Source organism: Podarcis raffonei, chromosome 5 (assembly GCF_027172205.1).
Source record: "Podarcis raffonei isolate rPodRaf1 chromosome 5, rPodRaf1.pri, whole genome shotgun sequence".
Taxonomy (NCBI): domain Eukaryota; kingdom Metazoa; phylum Chordata; class Lepidosauria; order Squamata; family Lacertidae; genus Podarcis; species Podarcis raffonei.
In genome coordinates, this window is record NC_070606.1 from 2012990 (window position 1) to 2032860 (window position 19871).

Here is a 19871-nt window from a genome sequence, read left to right on the forward strand (position 1 = left end):
TTTCATTTTAAAGGTGCAGTCTACAGTCTCCTGAAATGTGCAGGGCAGAATGTTGAATTCCTCTATAGAGTTCTAAGAAAAAAGCTGTTTGCAGTTGCTGTTGTTTAAAAGGGACTCGCATGATAGTTAATGCAACCCATGTGCTGAATGTTCTTGAATGTTCTGTAAGCTCAAACAAATAATGTTTCAGGGCTTGGTGGTTAAAACACGATCTCATTAACAAACAAAAAAGTATGTTTTGCCAATGAAGCCTAAAGTAATTCCAGTACAATAATAAGAATTTTCTTCAGATGTTTTAATAATTCTGCTGAATAATTTAGCAATTGAAAAGCAGTTGCCTGCCCTACGTACAACTTTCTAGCCAGGACTTTCCTTTTTCAAGCCTATTTCCTATAACCTTTTCTAGCTCTTGGGGTGCCCTCCAGCCCTGTGATGTTGTAATATAGCTGCAGGAGTGGCTTATGCAGAAGAGGAGGATGGCTAAAATGGGCAATCCAGTTCTTTTGTGAAGTAAACAGCCCTTGCCAAATCTGTTAAGCAACCCCTTCTGAAATGCAAGCTAGTGGCTGTAGCCACTGAAACTAAATAGATGGAGGCATTTTAGGAAGCTGACAGCCAGTATGGCAAAAGAAGCAAGGACTTCCTTCCCACCTCCCCCTGACTGTTCATGTGCAAGAGAGGAAAATAGATTGGTAGTTTTAGGAGACCCAGAGTCAAAAGGAGAGAGCAGACACAAAAGCTGAACCATCTTGAACAGTGCTGGAAACTCCCTAGAAAACTAATGGGTGAAGAGGCTCTTTGGGGCTGCTAGTACTATGATTTCACCTACATGAAAGAAATGCCATAAACCTTGTGACCTCACTCAAAGGAAACAGCAGGGGTATAGACTGGAACCCCCGAATCTTCTCACTGTTCTGAGATTGGGCCATATATAGCACTAGTGTTAGAAACGGAAATCTGACTTACTTTGGCAGTACAGACCTGCCTGCATCTCTCATATTGGGTAGAAGAGTCAATGGGGTTAAGAAGAGAGCCTCACCCAGGTTGCTGGCTGCTGGTCCTCCAATATGCTAATGGAAAGCCCGCAAGCAGAACTTGAGTGTAACAGTACTTGCCCCTTTTGCAGTTTCCAGCAACTGGTATTCAGAGGCACACTTGTCTCCAACAGTGGAGGAAGAACATAGCCATGCAGGAGCAATCCCACCAGGTGGTGCAGGTAGGACTGCAGCCAATGGCCAAAGTCCATGGCCACATCGCCCCCACCCCACCTGTGGCTGCCCAAAGAGCAGCAGATGAAGCAGACCCAGCATCAGTGCCTGGGCCAGCAGAAGCATCTTGAGGACTTTATTTTTAAGAGCATGTTATAGTTGGAGGGAAACCAGCCTGGCATGTACATGGTAACAGAAGCTCAGTTTATTATTACACATTACATAATAAAAAAGTAAAAAGAAAGTAAAGGACCCCTGGTCCTAGGTCCAGTCAAAGGTGACTATGGGGTTGCGGACGCTCATCGTGCTTCAGGCCAAGGAGCTGGCATTTGTCCACAGACAGCTTTTGGGTCATGTGGCCAGCAGGACTAAGCTGCTTCTGGTGCAACAAGTGCCAACCATGACAAGTGTCAGAGCGCACAGAAAAACCATTTACTTTCCCACCGCATTGGTACCTATTTATCTATAGTGGTACATTGTTTTTCAAACTTAATCTGTTCCGGGAGTCTGTTCGACTTCTGAAACCGTTCGAAAACCAAGGCGTGGCTTCTGATTGGCTGCAGGAGCTTCCTGCACTCAAGTGGAAACCGCGTCGGACATTTGGCTTCCAAAAAACGTTCGCAAACTGGAACACTAATTTCCAGGTTTGTGGCATTCAGGAGCCGATTTGTGTGGCAACTAGGCCATTTAAGAACCAAAGTATGACTGTACTTGCACTTGGCATGCTTTCGAACTGCTAGGTTGGCAGAAGTTGGGATAGAGCTCACCCCATCAAGGGGATTTGAACCGCCAACCTTCTGATCAGCAAGCGATAACACCATAAATGGTGTTTATGGCTAAGTAAGGCTACGGTCTTACCCCAGTTTACCTGAGTATAAGCTCCAATGAATTTAATACAGCATCTGTGTAGACATGGTTAGGATTGTACTGTAAATCTGTTTAGCATCAGGGCAGCACAAACAATTTTATTTCTGGTGCTTTAAGTAAGTTAAAAATATAGAGCCTTCCTGAATCATGTCATAAGGAAGCCGCTATATAAATTATGGAAGAAGTATAAAGATTTACTGGAACCAAAAACTCCCTGGTGGCTATAACCCTCTGGAGGCCATTGCAGTGAAAAAAAAAAGTATGGAAACAAACTGGGCCACCTATTAGAAGATAATCAACTGAAAGTGAAAAAAAATCAACGAAATCAGACATTACCTAAAGGACTGGCTACAATATTATCAATTAAACGAGGCTTTTAAAACAGACAGGGAAAGGGTTTTGCAACGGAAGAATCAAAAGTAGATAAAGAATTAATACAAAATAAGAAGAGTAATATCCAGAATGTACAGGATTCTTTTAGAATGGGAGGTGAAAAATGAAGAGGTGTAAGAAGTAATGATTAAGTAGGTGAAAGATTTTAGTAAAAATATTCAACTATCAGCATGCGAAAGATTATGGAATAAAGAATGGCCTGTCATACACTAAAGGAAACTTTTTTGAAGATGTCCTATAGGTGGTAAATAAACTCCCAGTAAACTGCCCAAAATGTATAAAATTAGAAATCTAATGGGGTATTGTCGGCCAGGGGGTGTTAAAGACAGATACAACTTTTTTTATGTATGCTACAACAGCAGCTAGAATACTCATTGCAAAGTACTGGAAGACACAGGATCTACCCACACTGGAAGAATGGCAGATGAAGGTGATGGACTACATGGGCCTGGCAGAAATGACGAGCAGAATCCGAAACCAGGGAAGAGAAGCGGCGGAAGAAGAATGGAAAAAGTTCAAGGACTATTTAAAGAAATACTACAAAATTAATGACAGTTAAAATGATGTTGGATTAAAATAAATGGTTACTATTAGTAATGGTTAAGACAAAGAGAATAAGGATGATTAACATAAATTTATAGTAAAATAAGGGAAGATTCGCTGAATAATTATAAGAATTTGGAATACAGAAACGGGAGGCAAGAGGAAGTCGAGGAAGAAAGGTTAAAGAAATTAGGATATGAAATGGTACCTGTTTCTTGTTCTGGTATTGTTTGTTGTTTGTTTATGTATGTTTTGTTTGTATTAATATATAAAAATTGTTTAATAAAAATATTATAAAAAAAAAATAAAAAAAAAATAGAAATCTAATGCTTGCTGGAGGTGTAAACAGGCAGAAGGGACACTGTTTCATAACTGGTGCGGCTGCAAAAAAATCAAGAATTTCTGGGATATTATTTATGAGGAATTGAAAAAAATGTTCAAGCAAACCTTTGTAAAGAAACCAGAAGCCTTTCTCTTGGGCATTTTAGATATTCCAAATGAAAAAAGGAGAATATTCTTATATGCTACAACAGCAGCAAGAATATTAATTGCCAGAAAATGGAAAGGAGAATTAGTACCAACAAAAGAGGAATGTCAGGATAAATTATTTGAATATCTCAAATTGGCAAAAATGACAGAGACAATTAGGAGACAGCCAAACCAAAATTTCAGAAAGGAGTGGGAAACTTATAAAGAATATTTTAAAAAACAGTGTCCTCACGTCAAAACCTGGACCATTGTAATGATAACTGTGAGACTGCATATGGACTGCTGATAACATTTAACATTGGATTTATCATCCAGAGTGTAATTTTTTAATGAAATTGTTGGGTTTTATATAATTTTTATATAATATTTTAAATGTATTTATATATTTTTCTTAATTTTTAAAAAATCTATTATTATTATTATTTAATCTTAGTCTTCTTTTTATTATTTTAATTCCTTTTCCTTAATTTTTCAAAAATATTTTTTAAAATTTTTTCTTTCCCATTTCCCTTCCCCAAATTTCTAACCTCCACTTTCCCCTAACTCTTAAGAATCAAAATGGTAGTGCCCAGAAGGGAGCCCTAAACCAACACAGGCCACTTCCTGAGGTCGCTGCTTCAGCCCTGACTTCCTATTTATTTTTTATTACTCATTTTTAAAAATTAAATAGGAAAAATAAAGAAAATAGAAATAAAAACCTGATTCCTTTCTTTTTCTATTTTTATTTTTTAAGGGGGGAGTCCTCCCTGCCCCTGCTCTCCCATTACTATTGTAAGGTGGGAGTGTGGTTGCTCACAAATATAACAGCCAGGACTCCAGCCTGTCTTTTCAGATTTTATTGAGTGCAAAACTTATGTACAGTGTAGAAGCTTCAAAACCATGTCTGCCTTAATTGCTAGCAGATTCCGGAAGTGCCTTCTTCCTATTTCCCCTCCAGCATGGAAACCTGGGAAAAACCCCTCTCCGCCTCTTTTCCTTACGTGGAAAGCTATGCAACAGAAGCTGCACATTCCCTTCCCTGGTAGCAGTGTTTTGGCTCCCCTTTCTCTCGTCTTCTGTGTCTCCTGAAAGCTCCCCCTTCTCAGACTCTGACTGCTCAACACGCCAAGGAGTGTGGTGGAGTCTCCTTCTTTGGAGGTCTTTAAGCAGAGGCTTGACAACCATATGTCAGGAGTGCTCTGATGGTGTTTCCTGCTTGGCAGGGGGTTGGACTTGATGGCCCTTGTGGTCTCTTCCAACTCTACGATTCTATAATTCTATAACAGAGGAGGAGGCTCTCTGTACGTTTCTGTCTCTCCCCCCTCCCCTGCAAGCAGATCCCTGACAACTATCATAATCTTTTCTTAAAAAACAAACAAAAAAGCTTTTTATTCCACATTTTTGTTATTGCTAGTTATTTTCCCTTCCTCTCTCTTTTTCCTCCCCACTTATTTTTTCTCTTTAAAGAGAATACACACACACACAAAATTTATATTATATTTTCCTCTCAAAGGGGTTTTTAAATATATTTTTTATTTCTTACTTTTATCATTTGATATAAATATACTTCTTCCAGAAACCACCACCACCACATCTTTAGTTTCTTCCTTTGGGGGGGGGGGAGTGTTACCTTTTGTTTTTTGGTTCTCTCCCTCTTTCTTCTCTTAAATTACCGCCCAGTTTCAAATCTTCCATATCTGGGTAATTGAGAGAGCGGTAGCTGAACAACTTGGAGGAAACATCGGCTTTAGATCCATTTCAGTCCGGGTTCTGTCCTGGTTTCAGGACCGGCACTGCTCTGGTTGCCCTAACAGATTATCTCTGCAGACAGCTGGATCGAGGCGGGTCAGGACTACTGATCCTTTTAGATTTGTCAGCAGCCTTTGACATGGTTGATCATGATCTTCTGGACCACCGCCTCGCCGACGTGGGGATACAGGGCATAGCCCATAAATGGCTGTGCTCTTTTATCTCTGGTCGGGGACAGAGGGTGGCACTAGGGAGGGAGATGTCGTCGCGCCACACCTTGGTGTGTGGAGTGCCGCAGGGCGCAATCCTCTCCCCGATGCTTTTTAACATCTTTATGTGCCCCCTTGCCCAGATTGTCTGGAGCTATGGGCTGGGCTGTCACCAATATGTTGATGACACTCAGCTCTATCTGCTGATGGATGGCCACACCGACTCGGCCCCGGACACACTGACCAGATGCTTGGAAGCTGTGGCTGGATGGTTTCGTGGGAGCCGATTGAAACTAAATCCTTCAAAGACAAAGGTCCTCTGGCTGGGTCGGGATGGCATGGGGATGAGGGACCAACTCCCTTCTCTTGCGGGGGCCCAATTAGTGCCATTGCCTTCCGTTTAGAGTTTGGGTGTAATCCTTGATGCCTCCCTTTCCATGGAGGCGCAGGTTACAGCAACAGCCAAGGCGACATTTTTCCACCTTTGCCGCATCAAGCAATTGGTCCCTTACTTTTCCCGCCCCGACCTGGCCACAGTGATCCATGCGACGGTCACCTCCAGGCTTGACTACTATAATTCGTTCTACATGGGGCCGCCCTTAAAGCTGTCCCAGAAGCTCCAGCGGGTGCAGAATGCTGCAGCGAGGCTCCTCACGGGGTCTCTGCCATGGGAGCATATTCACCCAGTGCTTTTCCAGCTGCACTGGCTCCCGGTGGAGTAGAGGGTCAGATTTAAGGTGCTGGTTTTGACCTTTAAAGCCCTTCACAGCCTAGGACTGTCATACCTACGGGACCGCCTCTCCCGGTATGCCCCACGGAGAGCCTCAAGGTCCATAAATAGCAACACCCTAGTGGTCCCGGGTCCTAAGGAAGTTAAGATTAGCTTCAACCAGAGCCAGGGCCTTTTCAACTCTGGTCTGGTGGAACAGCCTGGTGGAACGCTCTGCCTCATGAGACCAGGGCTCTGCAGGATCTGATTTCTTTCCGCAGGGCCTGTAAGACAGAGTTGTTCCGCCTGGTCATTGGCTTGGAGCCAATTTGATTCACTCCCCCTTTCTTTTTCCTTTCTCCTCCTGTGATGAGGCTGCATTTAATATTTGTATTTTTTTGTATTTGTTGTATTTTAAATTTGTTTTTAAGTTGTATTCATTCAACTTGTTTTTATTATTGCTTGTTAGCTGCTCTGAGCCCAGCCTTGGCTGGGGAGGGCGGGATATAAATAATTATTATTATTATTATTATTATTAAATTCCCCCTCCATCCCCCCTCTCCTCTCTTTTCTTTTCTCCCCCAAATAATAATAATAATAATAAAAAAAAAAAAAAATCACATACCTACCTACATAAACCTCCCCACCCACTTTCAATAGTAATGCCCCCCGCGGTGGTCCTTTAAAGGTCAAGGTCAACAACAATAGATTTTATTGCATTAGCCGTGTGGCCATAGCATGATATACATAAAAATAACAACATAAAATGGGGGTGGGGAGGTAAAGGTAGATATCGTCCTGGGCAAATACTTACAGGGGGGGGGAAGGGGGGGAAAGAGATAACAGAAGCGACAAGGGATTTAAAACATCGAGTGACCGATAATACAAAAACAAAAAGACAAAAAACTACTGAGGGTGGAGGAGGATCGTTAAAGGGGTCCTTCAGCTCCTCAGATTTGTCCTAGCTCCATTGACCTTGTACAATAAAGCTACTTGGAACTTCGTTCGATTGTGCAGCGTAACGACTGCAGCTGTGGTGTTAAAAAAGAAGTTAGTGCCGCTTTCCTCTTCATCACACTGAGCAGGAAGTTAGCTGTCATCTCGGTAATCCAACAATCAGAATCCTGCAAAAAAAGGGACACTATCCAAGGCTGGACTGGGAGATGAAGCTTGTTCATGAGAGGAGTTAAAAACCGAGATCTTTCATCTGTCCAGTTGGGACAGAAGAGCATTACATGTTCCATAGTCTCCAGAGCCGTGTCATTACAGGTGCATGTTCTGTTTGCGATGGGGACTCTGGAATAACGACCCGACAGAATTGCTGTAGGAAAACAGTTGAGACGGGCACAGGTAAAGGCCCTTCGCTTAGCCTCCGAAGAAATTGTGAAGCAGTATAGAGGGATCCCTTCAGGGGGAGGAATAGCTAGGGCTAGGCCTGAACATGACCCTCTTGCATCGGCAGCTGTGTTAGAGAAGTCAAGTTGCTGTAGCTTCTTTTTGATTGAAGGTAGGGCCGCCGGACTGATACACTCTAATTTAAGAACAGTTTTGCAATTCAGATTGGAAAGAGAGCGGAGTTTGAGGTTAATTGTAGTTTTCCAAGTGGAATTATGAATATCTCTTAGGATCAGATTGGAAAAACCACCTCTAATTCGAGCATCCGATGCTAGTAGGTGGGAGCTATAGGAAATGGCTCGACACCATGCTCGTTGTACAATTGAGGGCTGGGCGAACTCAAGTCGTAGGGCAGCACCTGAGACGCATCTCGGGACACCGGAAAGAGATCTCAGAAACATATGAAGTGGGCGATCCAAGTTACCTGATATTGCTGTAGTCCATACTTCACAGCCATATAATAATTTAGGAACAACTTTGGCATTGAATATTTGAATTGCTGCTGGAAGGTGTTTGCCGCCCTTCTGGTGGTAAAATCGGACAATGGCATTGGAGGTCGTGGTTGCGGCGAGAAAGGCAGATTGTAGATGGGTGGTCCAGGAGAGATTATAAGTGAATATTAAGCCTAGATATTTAAAGGCTTTTACCTTTTCTAAGCAGCCACCTGTGATCTTAAGCGGCTCCAGCTTGAGTTTGCGGGAACGAGTGAAGTGAAGGACTTTCGATTTTTTATAATTAATATTAAGAGCTTCCGCCTTACAATAGGCGATAAATGCATTAACTGCATTTGCCAGGTCCGCAGCTGTTCTGGATAAGATGACGGCATCATCTGCATAGAAAAGGGAGGCAACGGGGTGACCTGCTAAGTGAGGAGGATACTTAGTTGCTAGCTTCAAAGGGGAAATTGCATCATGAAGATAGAGATTAAACAGTAAAGGGGCCAAGAGACAACCTTGTCGGACGCCCTTGGCCGTTGGGAATGGAGTGGTAAGGGAGCCGTTGGGACCACTTCGGATGCAAGCTGTGGTGTTTGAATAAAGGGAAATAATTAGGGAGAGGAGGTGCGGATCAATTCCCAGATGGGCAAGTTTGGACCATAATCTCTGCCTAGGAATGGAATCAAAGGCGGCCTCCAGGTCCATGAAAGCGGCGAATAGGTGGCCTAATAGGTCAAGGTCAAGGACTCCTGACAGTTAAGTCCAGTCACGGATGACTCTGGGATTGCGGCGCTCATCTCGCTTTATTGGCCGAGGGAGCCGACGTTTGTCCACAGGGCAACTCAGACGAGTTGGCAGGGAATCATCCTATAAAGTAGATAAGCAAGATTAAAAAAGCTTAAAAGCAATTGCATTAAATGTCGGGGTTGGGAAACCCTATCAAAAGAAAATGCATCACCTCATATGTAAACACCATGAAACCACACATTGCTTTCCTATAAGTAGACAACCCAAAGGAAGCAAACTCCTGAGCGACCCCCGCTTCAGTCAACAATGGGTTACACTTGGCTCAGGTAAGGCCCACAGAGTTGCCATAATACTCAAACCAAGACACTATTTCTGGTTTTGTGGAGTTTGTAAACCAAATCATTCTTAAACCAGACCGTTCTTAACCCGAGGTACCACCGTATTCCTCTCCTCTCTTTTACTTTGACCAGCATTGGATGCAGACATGCCTCTACTTGCTCCAGCTTTAAACACATGCCTGAAGCTGGTTGCCTGCATAGTTTTTACTGCTGCTGCTGTGAACAAATGCACGTTTATAAGCAAGTAAATTATATTTTTTTAAATTTACTTCCCAAGTTGTTGCCTGATTCTTTGTTAAGTGAAGTAAGAAGGGGGGAGCTACCTTATTTCCTAGCTAGACTTGCTCAAAACAAGGTTTTACAGCCCAATTCCTATGCTTTTAATTTTGCTCCCAAGGATGGGATTTTAAAACTGTGTGCAACCCACGCCTTGGAACCTGGAGGGATAAGTTGCAATTAATACAGTATATCTTATCCCATTCCAAAAGAGGACAGCTGTATAGAACAGGGAAATTCTGTAGATTGCATGTTTACCATTTATATAGCATTTTCAGTACTGTTAAGATTCATATACATAGATGCAGTAATCCTTACATGGATCCTCTTAAAGATAAGCCAATATTGTTGTCTTAATGTTTGAAGGAGGGAGGTGCAGCCTTGCTGGAGTTTAGGTAAAGCTAATGCCAAGGCTGGTTCTCCCGTTAGGGTTACCTGCGCAGTACTTCCGAAATGCACGTGAATTTGTAGGTATCTCCTTGAAAGCAACCCTGCGAGGTGAGCGGCAGGGGCGCCAGAAGGGGGCTCCAGCCCCCCCACATTTCGAAACGGGGCGCTGCGCCCTCCGAGACTGAGGGGCCGGGGGGGGGCGGCAGGCGCTCGGGCGCCCCTCGCAGGGAGGCCTTGCCCGGCGGGGGGGGCGTGTGTGACGTCATGCACACTCGACCCCCCCCCCCCAGTGTTGGGCCCCCTCGCGCGCAGAACGTTCACCAAGGAAAGAGAGAGAGAGAGAGAGAGAGAGAGAAGCCGCCTCCGCCTCCTCCTCCTCCTCCGCCGCCGCCGCTCTTTGTGCCGCTCTCGCCGCGCAGCCCGTGTCCCCGAAAGTAGTTCCGACATCCTCCGGTCCAGAGCGTGAGATCCTGCAGCCCAGGACCTGATTCCCAGATTGGCGGCGAGAGCGAGCGAGCGAGGCGGCGAAGGAGTCCCTCAGGAATGCGGCTGCCGCGTCGCCCCCTTTCCCGGGGGAGCTTCGCGGGGCGGCCTTCGGGGCGTCTCTTCCCAGCAAAGGGGGGCAGGAGCGCCGGGCAGGGGGGCTCTTCGCGGGCCCAGATGTGAGGCGCCCCATAGCTGCCGAAGGTGGTGGAGGAGGAGGGATCTTCCCTGGCTTTGCACCGGGGATCCAGGAGGCGGCGGCCGAGAAGGGGCTGTGCTGCTGCTGCTGCTGCTGCGCCTTTCCTTTCTCTCGGCTTCCCGAGGAGGAGGAGGAGGAGGAAGGAGCGCGGCCCGAGGAGCGGCAGCAGCCCGGTGGCTTGGCAGCGGGCATGGGGGACGAGGGCTTCTCCCCCCCGCTCTCCCCCTCCTGGCCGGGAGCCGAGGGCCAAGCAGCCCTTTAAGAGAAACAAAGAGGGCCAGGTTGGGGGCGGCGGTTCCTTTTGTGCGGCTCCCTGCCGGCCTCCCCCCGCACCCCGAAAGCATGAGAGGGCGGCCGAGGTGCTGCTGCCCCCGCTGCCCCCGCTCGCCGCCGCCGCTGCTCCCGCCGCCGCCGCCGCCGCCGCCTCCTCCCCGCTGCCGCCGCCGCCGCCGCCGGTGAGAGCCCGAGGAGGGAAGATGGGCGCCGTCCTGAGGAGCCTCCTGGTCTGCGGCTTGTGCTCCCTGGCGAGAGGTGAGGCGGAGGCCCAGAAGGGGCCCAGGAGCTTCGGGGAAGGGAAGGTCCCCCGCGTGTCGTGTGTTTGTGTGTACGGTGCGCATCTCGGGGGGGGGGCAAGGCCTGGCTGGCCTGGAGACGAGGCCCCGGGAAGGGGCGCAGCTCGCTCCTTCCTTCCTTCCTTCCTTGCCCAAATCCTGCAACATGGAGGAATTTGCAAAGGGGAGAGCTTGCCAGTGCACACAAACACACGGAAGACAGTTCTCTTTCCTTCAGTTTCATGGAGGGTTGCTTTTAAGTTTTTCTTTTAAAAAAGAACAGCATACCAGCCTTTATTAGATTTTGTGATTTTGGGGGAATTAGAACTTTGGAAAATTGTTTCCATCAATTAATTTCCAAGAAATGTGTGGCCATTGTAAACAAACAGCCCATTCCTATGTCTGTCTGCTGGTGCTATTGATTGATAGTGGTGGGACTTCTTTACAATGAATCATGTTTAGAATCGCGGACTGGATATTCTTGGTTTGGGAGTGTTGATTTTCCCTTAGCAAGGTCTCCGATCCTAGCTAAATAGTTACTTGGGAGTAAGCCACGTTGAAATGAGTGGAACTTAAGATCAGGCTGGATCTTAATAATGCAATCCTGTACACAATTACCTGAGAGAGACCTATTGAACTTAATGGAGCTTACTTCTGTGTAGACATGTACTGCATAGGATTGCACCGCTGGCAAATAACACATTTTAGATAGCAACTGTGTGGTCTGATCCACCAAGTTTAATGGAGTTTGCTTCCTTGTAATTGTGTGTGAGATAATATTTAGCCCGCAATCAGTTTGGAAAAGTTGAGTGACTCTTGAGCACACCTGTTTTCGGACATAAGTTCTGATGAATAAAGCAAGTGAAATTTACAGCTTGATCATGACCATGCATACTCAGAAATAATATGCAATTAATATCCCTTTATGCAAAAGGTATGAAATGTACAGGTCTCCTGCAAAGAACAGTTTTTTTATTGCATCTGTGAAGTCTGCATATCTTAAAAGTATTTTCAGCCATATGAATTAGTATGAGTTCATTTTGGGCAAAATGAAAAGGCTCCCCATATTTCAGGAAATGTTAATTTCCATTTCAGAGACCAGACTGGAATAGATTTTTATATTTTTGTATCTGAAAATAAAATAAAAATAGGATATATTGGTCAGTTTATTCAGTATTTTATTTCTTTTTTGTCTCTTCCCTCATCTCCCACTTCCTGTATTGTGGTGAGCAGAAGCTTCAGATACTCTACAGCTGATTTGCTGAAGCTGTTTCACATACTGTTTAGAAGAAATACTTGTTCACAGACATCTCACAACTATTCTTTTTGCTGCAGTGGAAGTAGAAGAATGCTTCTTGTATTTGTGTGTGAAAAGGAATCCTGCCTCAATTTTTTACAATTCCTCTGCATTTGCTTGCTTTGATGAACATTTTGGGGAGTTGAACTGGAGTGGAGGGGAGACCTAGAAAGGCATTTGATAAAAACAACAAAAAACCCATGTGCAAGTATATTCTTGAACTTCAAGCTTTATGCATTTGTTTACCATATTGCATCTTCATAGGAAAATAATATGCGCATGTAATACCAAATATTCCTTTGAGGAAGGATAGTTGATTTATATGGCTCTCTGATTTTCAAAGGAAAAATGATTGTTTAAGTTAACTTTTTAATGCATAAAGTTTAGTCTAGTTCTGCTGTGTTGTCCATAATCAATAACCTGACTGAGAGTACAAAAATTAGCAGGATTTTGCCACAAATTATTCTTTTCTCCAAATGTTATGCTATACTTCCATATTTATGAGAATTTCTACAGTCTTCCTCATGTATTGTAGAAAAAAACGTTTCTAAAGATGCTTACTTTATAATCAAATATGGATTTAATGCTTACCTTACAATCAAAACTAGGTATATTGACTGCATTCGGATGATCGTATCTTGGATTGATAATAATAGAATCAGAATCATAGAAGGGGCCCTGAGGGTCATCTAGTCCAACCCCCTGCATTGCAGGAATCACAGCTGAAGAATCCTTTACAAATGGCCATCCAACCTATGCTTAAAAACCTTCAAGGAAGGAGAGTCCACCACCTTCTGAACAACTCTTACCATCAGAAAGTTCTTCCTGATGTGTAGTCGGAATCTCCTTTATTGTAACTTGAATCCATTGGTCCATTCGGGTCCTACCTTCCTTAGCAGGAGAAAGCAAGCTTGCTCCATCTTCCATGACACAGCCCTTTAGATAGTTAAAGATGGCTATCATATCACCTCTTATCCAGGTTAAGCATACTCGTTAATTGCTTCAGAACAAGCCAGGAGAAAAAGCTAACTTCAAGTCTGGTATAATAAGACTTGTTCTGAAGCCCTTAACCATTGTTCCTGGTTCAGTTCAGATGAAATGGACAACTTTAGTTAACAGAAGGCCTGAATGCTTGCTGAAGTTATTAAATGAAGGCTCACTTGAATTTGGCTATACTGTATCTTCTATATGTTACATAATTTATATTGGATCTATGTGTGAGTTCAAGTGGGAATAAGAAATCAGAGCATTTGAACTCTGATTGTAAGGTGAATTATCTAAGAAAAAAATTGATGTTGGCTAGCTCTTTAGATTACTCAGAATTTCAGTATAAATACCTTTGGATTACAGAGAGTTTGTGGCTGTGTATTTTACAGAGGACCAGTTAGCTAGTATATTACTGCTGAGAAAAACAAGAATTTGGTAGGGTATAGAGGGCTAAAGATTGTGTATGCTTGTTAATTTGCTGATGGATGATGTCAGGCTGCCAAAGGCTGGAGATCCAGTCATTGGGACCCCAATATTAAGATGTCACATTTTTAAATATACAGGATGAACATAGCAATTTTTCATAAATATATGTGTATGGCCAGAAACCTTTACCATTAATATGTACTGGTTATCTTTTAGTTAGTATATTGTAAACTGTATAAAATGAGTATGCTTATATATAATTTATGATGTAGTGATATTTGGGTGGAGAGGGACTGATTTCAAATTCCCACTTGGCCATGAAACTCATTGTGTAACCTTGGGCTAGTCACAGTCTCCCAGGTTAACCCCAGCATACAGTATCGCTGTGAATATAAAATGGGGGGGGGTCACCCTGAGTGTTAGGAATATAATAAAATATTCATGCTGGATTGCTGCATCCTTTTTCTGCTGTACTGCTAGGGCTGCTAGTTTTGACTTCAATGAGAATCAAGCTAGGAAATTGCTTTCAAAAGCAACAGTAATTACTTTGCCATTAAATATGCAATCTGTTGGGACTGTATTTGCCAGCTTGGCTAAAAACAGTTTTTAGACAGTCTTTTTTTACTTTGGAAAATATATTTCCTGATGTAAGGCACCTAGGTAAACATACCAGACGTGGGCATGCTCTTTACTAGACAAACTGACAGCTCAATCCTAGGTATGCTTTCTTTTTAGTGAGTTCCAGAGTTCATTAGGGCTTTCTGTACTCCTTTACGTTAATTCCAGAGTGGGTAGTTGTGTTAGTCACCATAGCCTTGTGGTACTTTGGAGATTAGCATGTATTTTGTGGCACAAGCCTTTGTGCAATTCAAACGATCGGATGAAGTTGGCTCTAGTCCATGAATGCTTATTCTGTTAATTCTCAAGGTGTCCACAAACTTAGTTATTCCTTGCATAATTACTTGGAAGGAAGTCTCATTGAACTAAGTGGTATTAATTTCCATGTAAACAAACACAAGGTCAGCTATAAACCTGCCAGGGTAATATATATATATATACATAAAAGGCGTATAAGGATAATGCTCCCAGGGGGTAGGATTCTTTCTATCAGTTGTTAATTTGGGAATTCACTGAGATTTTTGTAACCACCTTATTCCTGAGCCTGTGAGTGCTGTTGCATTATCCAGTAATAAAGCCTGAGTTGCCGCTGAATATATGTAACAGAGAAACACAGCAAATCCTACCTGTCCCATGAGTGGTACTATATAGGTGTCACATTCACACTGGATACTATTTTAAAAATATTAATGCTCCAATTTTCCTATGATGGTATGTTGAAAAGGGATTTCCATTATGCCCCTAAATAGTGTTCAAAATTCTATAGGCTCCAGGTGCATTTTGCACCTGGCTATAAGTTACTTGCGAGCAAGTGGAGATGCCTGGGTGCCAGGATGGGGCCTGACATCTCCACCTGGAGGTGCATGCCTGGGGATCATTGGATCTGGACTGTTTTCACACACTAATACCACATCCTGTAAAATTCTATCAGTTATATTTTATCTGCACAATCAGTGAATTTCAGGAACCAAAATGCTGCTTCTGTGCAGCCTGAGCAGGAGCAGTGAAAAGGTTATAGTTAATGGTTTTCACTTGTCTTCACTTACCCCATCCCACTGACCTGCTCACAGTTGTGAATAATACTCTTATGTTATGAATGGACCATTAAGAAAAAGATTTAGGAATCGGCTTGTATATATGTGGACTGTCCCTTAATCAAGTAACTTTTTTAGGTTAAGTTCTCAAAGTTCTTAACCTAGCTCAAGCTTGTCATCTGAACTAGCCAGATGTTTAACTGATAATCGATCACAATCAGTCCATAATTTGAAAAATAAGATTCTAGATCCGTCTTGCCCCAAAATGACAACTAAACATTCTGTTTTGGCAACTGCAACCCCAGTTTAAGGTGCCATTTGGCACCTAGCTTCTATATCTGAGTTTCTAACACTGCTCCCAAAGCCCCACAGCAAATTTATAGTAATTAGGTCATTCTTATTCCATACCTTTTGCTGTCTCCTTGAGGTAGCGGCTTCTCGAGCTGTTACTTGTAAGCATAAGTGGGGAGTTGAATGAAATACCCAAATACTGTAAGTTTCACAGCTAGAAATCATGACCAGACACTGGAGAGTTTGTAGGTTTCACCTTTTCTCCCCTCTTAAAAATGCTGCTCATGCAGATCATGCATCAAGAGACTATCAAATATTAAAGGAGCTTGCTGGTGTGGCATTATTTCTGTGAGCAGTGCAGCTAGGATGCTGGAGCAGGGATGCAAGACATTAAAATGTATTTTGCACAAATTACTCTCTGTGTAGTACACTTTCAACTTCCATCTGCCCCTCAGTGTGGCCAGTGGTCAAGGATGATGGGAACTGGAGTCCAAAATGCATGAAGGAAAAATAGTTAGGCTATGGTACTGTAACAAACATTTTTAAAAATAAAAATGGAATGGCTTTGATTGTATTTACGCTATGTTTTGATGTCCAGCTAGGGGCCAGAGGATGCTCATTTCACTCCAGTTTTATTTCTTTCTTCTACCATTTTTAAAAAGCACAAAATAAAGAACAAAAGATGTCTCATAAAACATCAGGAATTAAAGATTTCAAATATTGAGTGGACAGATTGAGAGAGCTCCCCTTCTTTTTATCCTGTATGAACACTTGTTTGTATCTGGTGCTGTGTGAACAGAGTTCCACTTGTGTAATGGGACTTCTTTAACCTCTCCTCCCACTGTGTACCCCAAAATCTGCTGCAGTTTATGAGAATTCACTGGGAACTTGGGGAGGATGTTCCATTGCTCAAGTAGAAGTCTGCTGTGCAAGCTGTCACTGCTATTCAGTGATTTAAAGTAGAACTGCAATTTCACTTTATTTACTAAAAGGTTCTGAGATAACTAATGGCAAAATTTAAAAGCAATCAGCTTAAAAATCAAAATCAGTAGAACAGCAAAATCAGAAACAGCAATAAAAGTAGAAATGTCTGTGAAAGAACAGCCAAGGTAGCAAAATGCAGCAGTTTATTAAAAGCTTCAGAGAATAGGATTGTTTTACCTGGTGCTTAAAAGTTAGCAACTTAAGTGCCAGCTGAGTGCTCCATGATCTTCATGCCACCACCAGAAAGACCCTATATTGTGTCACCATCCGCTTCACCTCAGAAGGTGCGCGTGCAGAAAGAAGGGTGCCTGATTAAGATCTTTTAGAGTGAATGAGTTCGTTTGGAACTTTAGACTTCCGTTGTTTAGAATTATGTAGATGCTTGAACCTTGTGCATGCTGTGTGTTTAGATTTTTTTTGAACAGAAGCTCCATTTTTATGAATATAAGTTCCATAAAACTTAAAATTGTAAAGCAAAGTTTTAAAAAGAAATTTCCCTCAGTATCTAGTTTTTCCTTTCAGGATCAGGGTTATTTCGAAAACACTTCTCTTCTGTCCCCTCCACTCCACCGATAACACCATTCTAATAATTATTTTTATTCAACATGGATGTGTTTTACTGCCACAGCAATACAATTTGTCTTGAGTGTGTGTAACTCTGTGTACAGAGACATGGAATTGCTGCCAGAAGATGTAAAGATGGGCCACTGCCAGTTGTAATGGCTTTAAAAAATGAGAATCAGGAAAAAATCATAGAGTGGAACATCCTTTTTCAAACACACTATAGCTCTCATTACACCTTTGGGAACAAACTTCCTTATCTTTTCTTTTTAACTCCTTTTCCCTCTTGCCACACTTCTCTAGTGATGTGGGTTGGAAAACGTCCAAGTACAATATTTTTCCATGATTTTTTCTCTACTTTTTGACATATGTCGTTTCATAAAATTAATTATTATCATAAAAAATTGAGCACAATGCAAGTCAAATTGGTCAACTGTAAAGGTTAGAATTGTAGCAAAACCTAAAATCAATGACTGACATAAAATAGTGCCATGCAAACAGGGCAAGTTTCAGAGTTATTTGAGACAGCTTTCACTGTCAGCTGCAGCACTTCTTCTGCAGCAACAGCACAGCTTGCTTCTCGGTGGCCCAGCTTCCATTTTTATTTCCCAGAATCTATTGCATGTAGAGTTGTTCTGAGAAAAATAATCTTGGTTTGATATCTGGGCTGCTTTCAAACAAACCACAATATACTGGTCATGTTAAGAGATTTTCCCACTTCTTAAACCAGGGGTTGGCAAGGTTTACCTTGCCTGCGCTGGTTCACTCCAGCGGAGATCCCTCCGTGGGCCAGATCGTGCGTGTACATGAGCGCACATGCCCGCGATTTCCAGCGTCGGCATCTGTGCAGACATGATTTTCGGTGTCTGCGCATGCGCAGACACGATTTCTGATGCCACAGAGGTGAGTCCTGGCACTGCGCTGCATCGGTTTAGCACAGTGCACCGGTTAAACGACCCCTGTGGGCCGCTTGTGTCCCATGGGTCTTAGGTTGCCTACCCCTGGTAAACCATGTTTTTTGAAACAGAAGGAGTGTGGTGGCTCTGTGCTACTTTTCTTGCCTGTCTCTGTCACTAACCACCACAAAACTATTTCAGCACAGCGATCCTTACTTACATTGGTGCACAGTTTACAATTACATCTGAACTGTGGGATTCTGGTTTAATGTCAGCTAAGAAATCAACATCCTTTCTGATTATGCTGGTTTGTTTATTAAACCAGGGTTTTCTGATTTGGACATAATGGGGAAATCTGTATTAATGTGTCGAAGCCAAGATATGATGAGAAGAAGGGAGAGATGAGGGAGAGGTTTTGTGTCCTTGATGCTTATCCATTGCCTCATCAAACTGGCTTCTGAAACCATGGGTGAATGTCTAAATGCAGGCACTAAGATTGGATGGATCAATCAAATATGGCTTGTTGCAAAACTGGAATGGAAATGCTGTTTCGCATCATCAAGATTATTCTGCTCTGAATAGCATTTTTGCAAGTGTGTGTGTTTGTTATTTTAGTTTTTGCAAACTTCTTGCGTTGCTGAAGGTGGGAACATTGTAAGCATTCTAGTTAGAGGGTATAATTAAGAGAGTATGTTACACTTTAGAATATCTCCTGAGAACTCCTGATTACTCTGTTTCCATAGCCAGGATGTATCCTGCACTTTTAGCTTTACTTTTGTTTAGAATTAAGTAGGCTTTTTCTTGTATGCACAGAAAATCTTAAGATACTGAACACACAAGAGCTGAGAAGCAGCCTTGAAAAGAAAACACTTGACATAGCTGCCAAAACTTAATTCTTCTCATCTCTTCTGTGTTAGTTTGAAAAAATTCTTTCATCCTAAATTGCCTCAGACAAGGTACTAAGTAGCCGTTGGTGCCTAAGTTGAGCATGGCAGATGCACCTGAATTGCTACAGACATTAGGAAACAGGTTCCCTTTCTTTTTGTAGAAATACTTACACTACTTCTAAAGACTTTCTTTTTGATAAATATTTTTTATTGATTTTCTAATATTGTTTCAATAACAGCCTCATTATAACAATGCCAATTTTACCCAATTAATACAATTATTAAAACCAATTATTTATATATGAAATTATACAACCTAGTTAAAGTGACATCCTCATGTGCTAGTTTTGATGGGTTTCTCTTTGTTTTTTATTTTATTTTTTGTTCCGAAATCTTAATAATTTCAGTTACATACCCTTCAAGATAGTAATCCTTTAGAGAGCAGCTACAATCTTATGTTTTCAATTCGTGTTTATATATTAAGTAATTTATAAAGTTTCAAGTGAAGTACAGTGGTACCTCCAGTTATGAATAGGATCCATTCTGGAGGCCCGTCCGTATCCCAAAAATTTTGTAACCGGAGAACTGCTTCTGTACACACATGCGGCGCCGCAGAACACTTCTGCACATGCGCGAAGCGGCAAACCCACTTCCGGATTCGTCGCGGCCATAATCCAAAGATTCCGTAACCTGGAGGTTACACAACACGTACCACTGTACTCAGTCTGTAATCATTGTTCTTTCCCTCGTGTGGTAATTCCCACCCACATGATATTGTCCCAACCATATATGGTGTTGTGTCCTTCATTCTTCCAACTCTTGATATTTCCCATCATGACTCAGGGGAAGCGGTTGTCTCTCAGTTTTCCAAAAGCCTCTGCGTCGCTTCGTCCCATGATTCAAGAGCTTGTTAGAGACTCCTCTGTTT

At 42.7% G+C, this 19871-nt stretch overlaps 1 protein-coding gene across 4 annotated transcripts in view; it reads left to right on the forward strand.

The window, feature by feature from the left end:
• Positions 1-10355: 10355 nt before the first annotated feature.
• Positions 10356-19871, forward strand: part of LRP6 (LDL receptor related protein 6) — a 102496-nt gene continuing 92980 nt past the window's right edge. For 2 of the 4 annotated variants that reach the window (XM_053387525.1, XM_053387526.1), the window contains exon 1: positions 10356-10942. In XM_053387525.1, the coding sequence (XP_053243500.1) occupies positions 10888-10942 (55 nt within the window). In that variant the 5' untranslated portion in view covers positions 10356-10887. The remainder of the gene's footprint in view (positions 10943-19871) is intronic. The other 2 variants (XM_053387523.1, XM_053387524.1) reach the window with 1 other exon arrangement.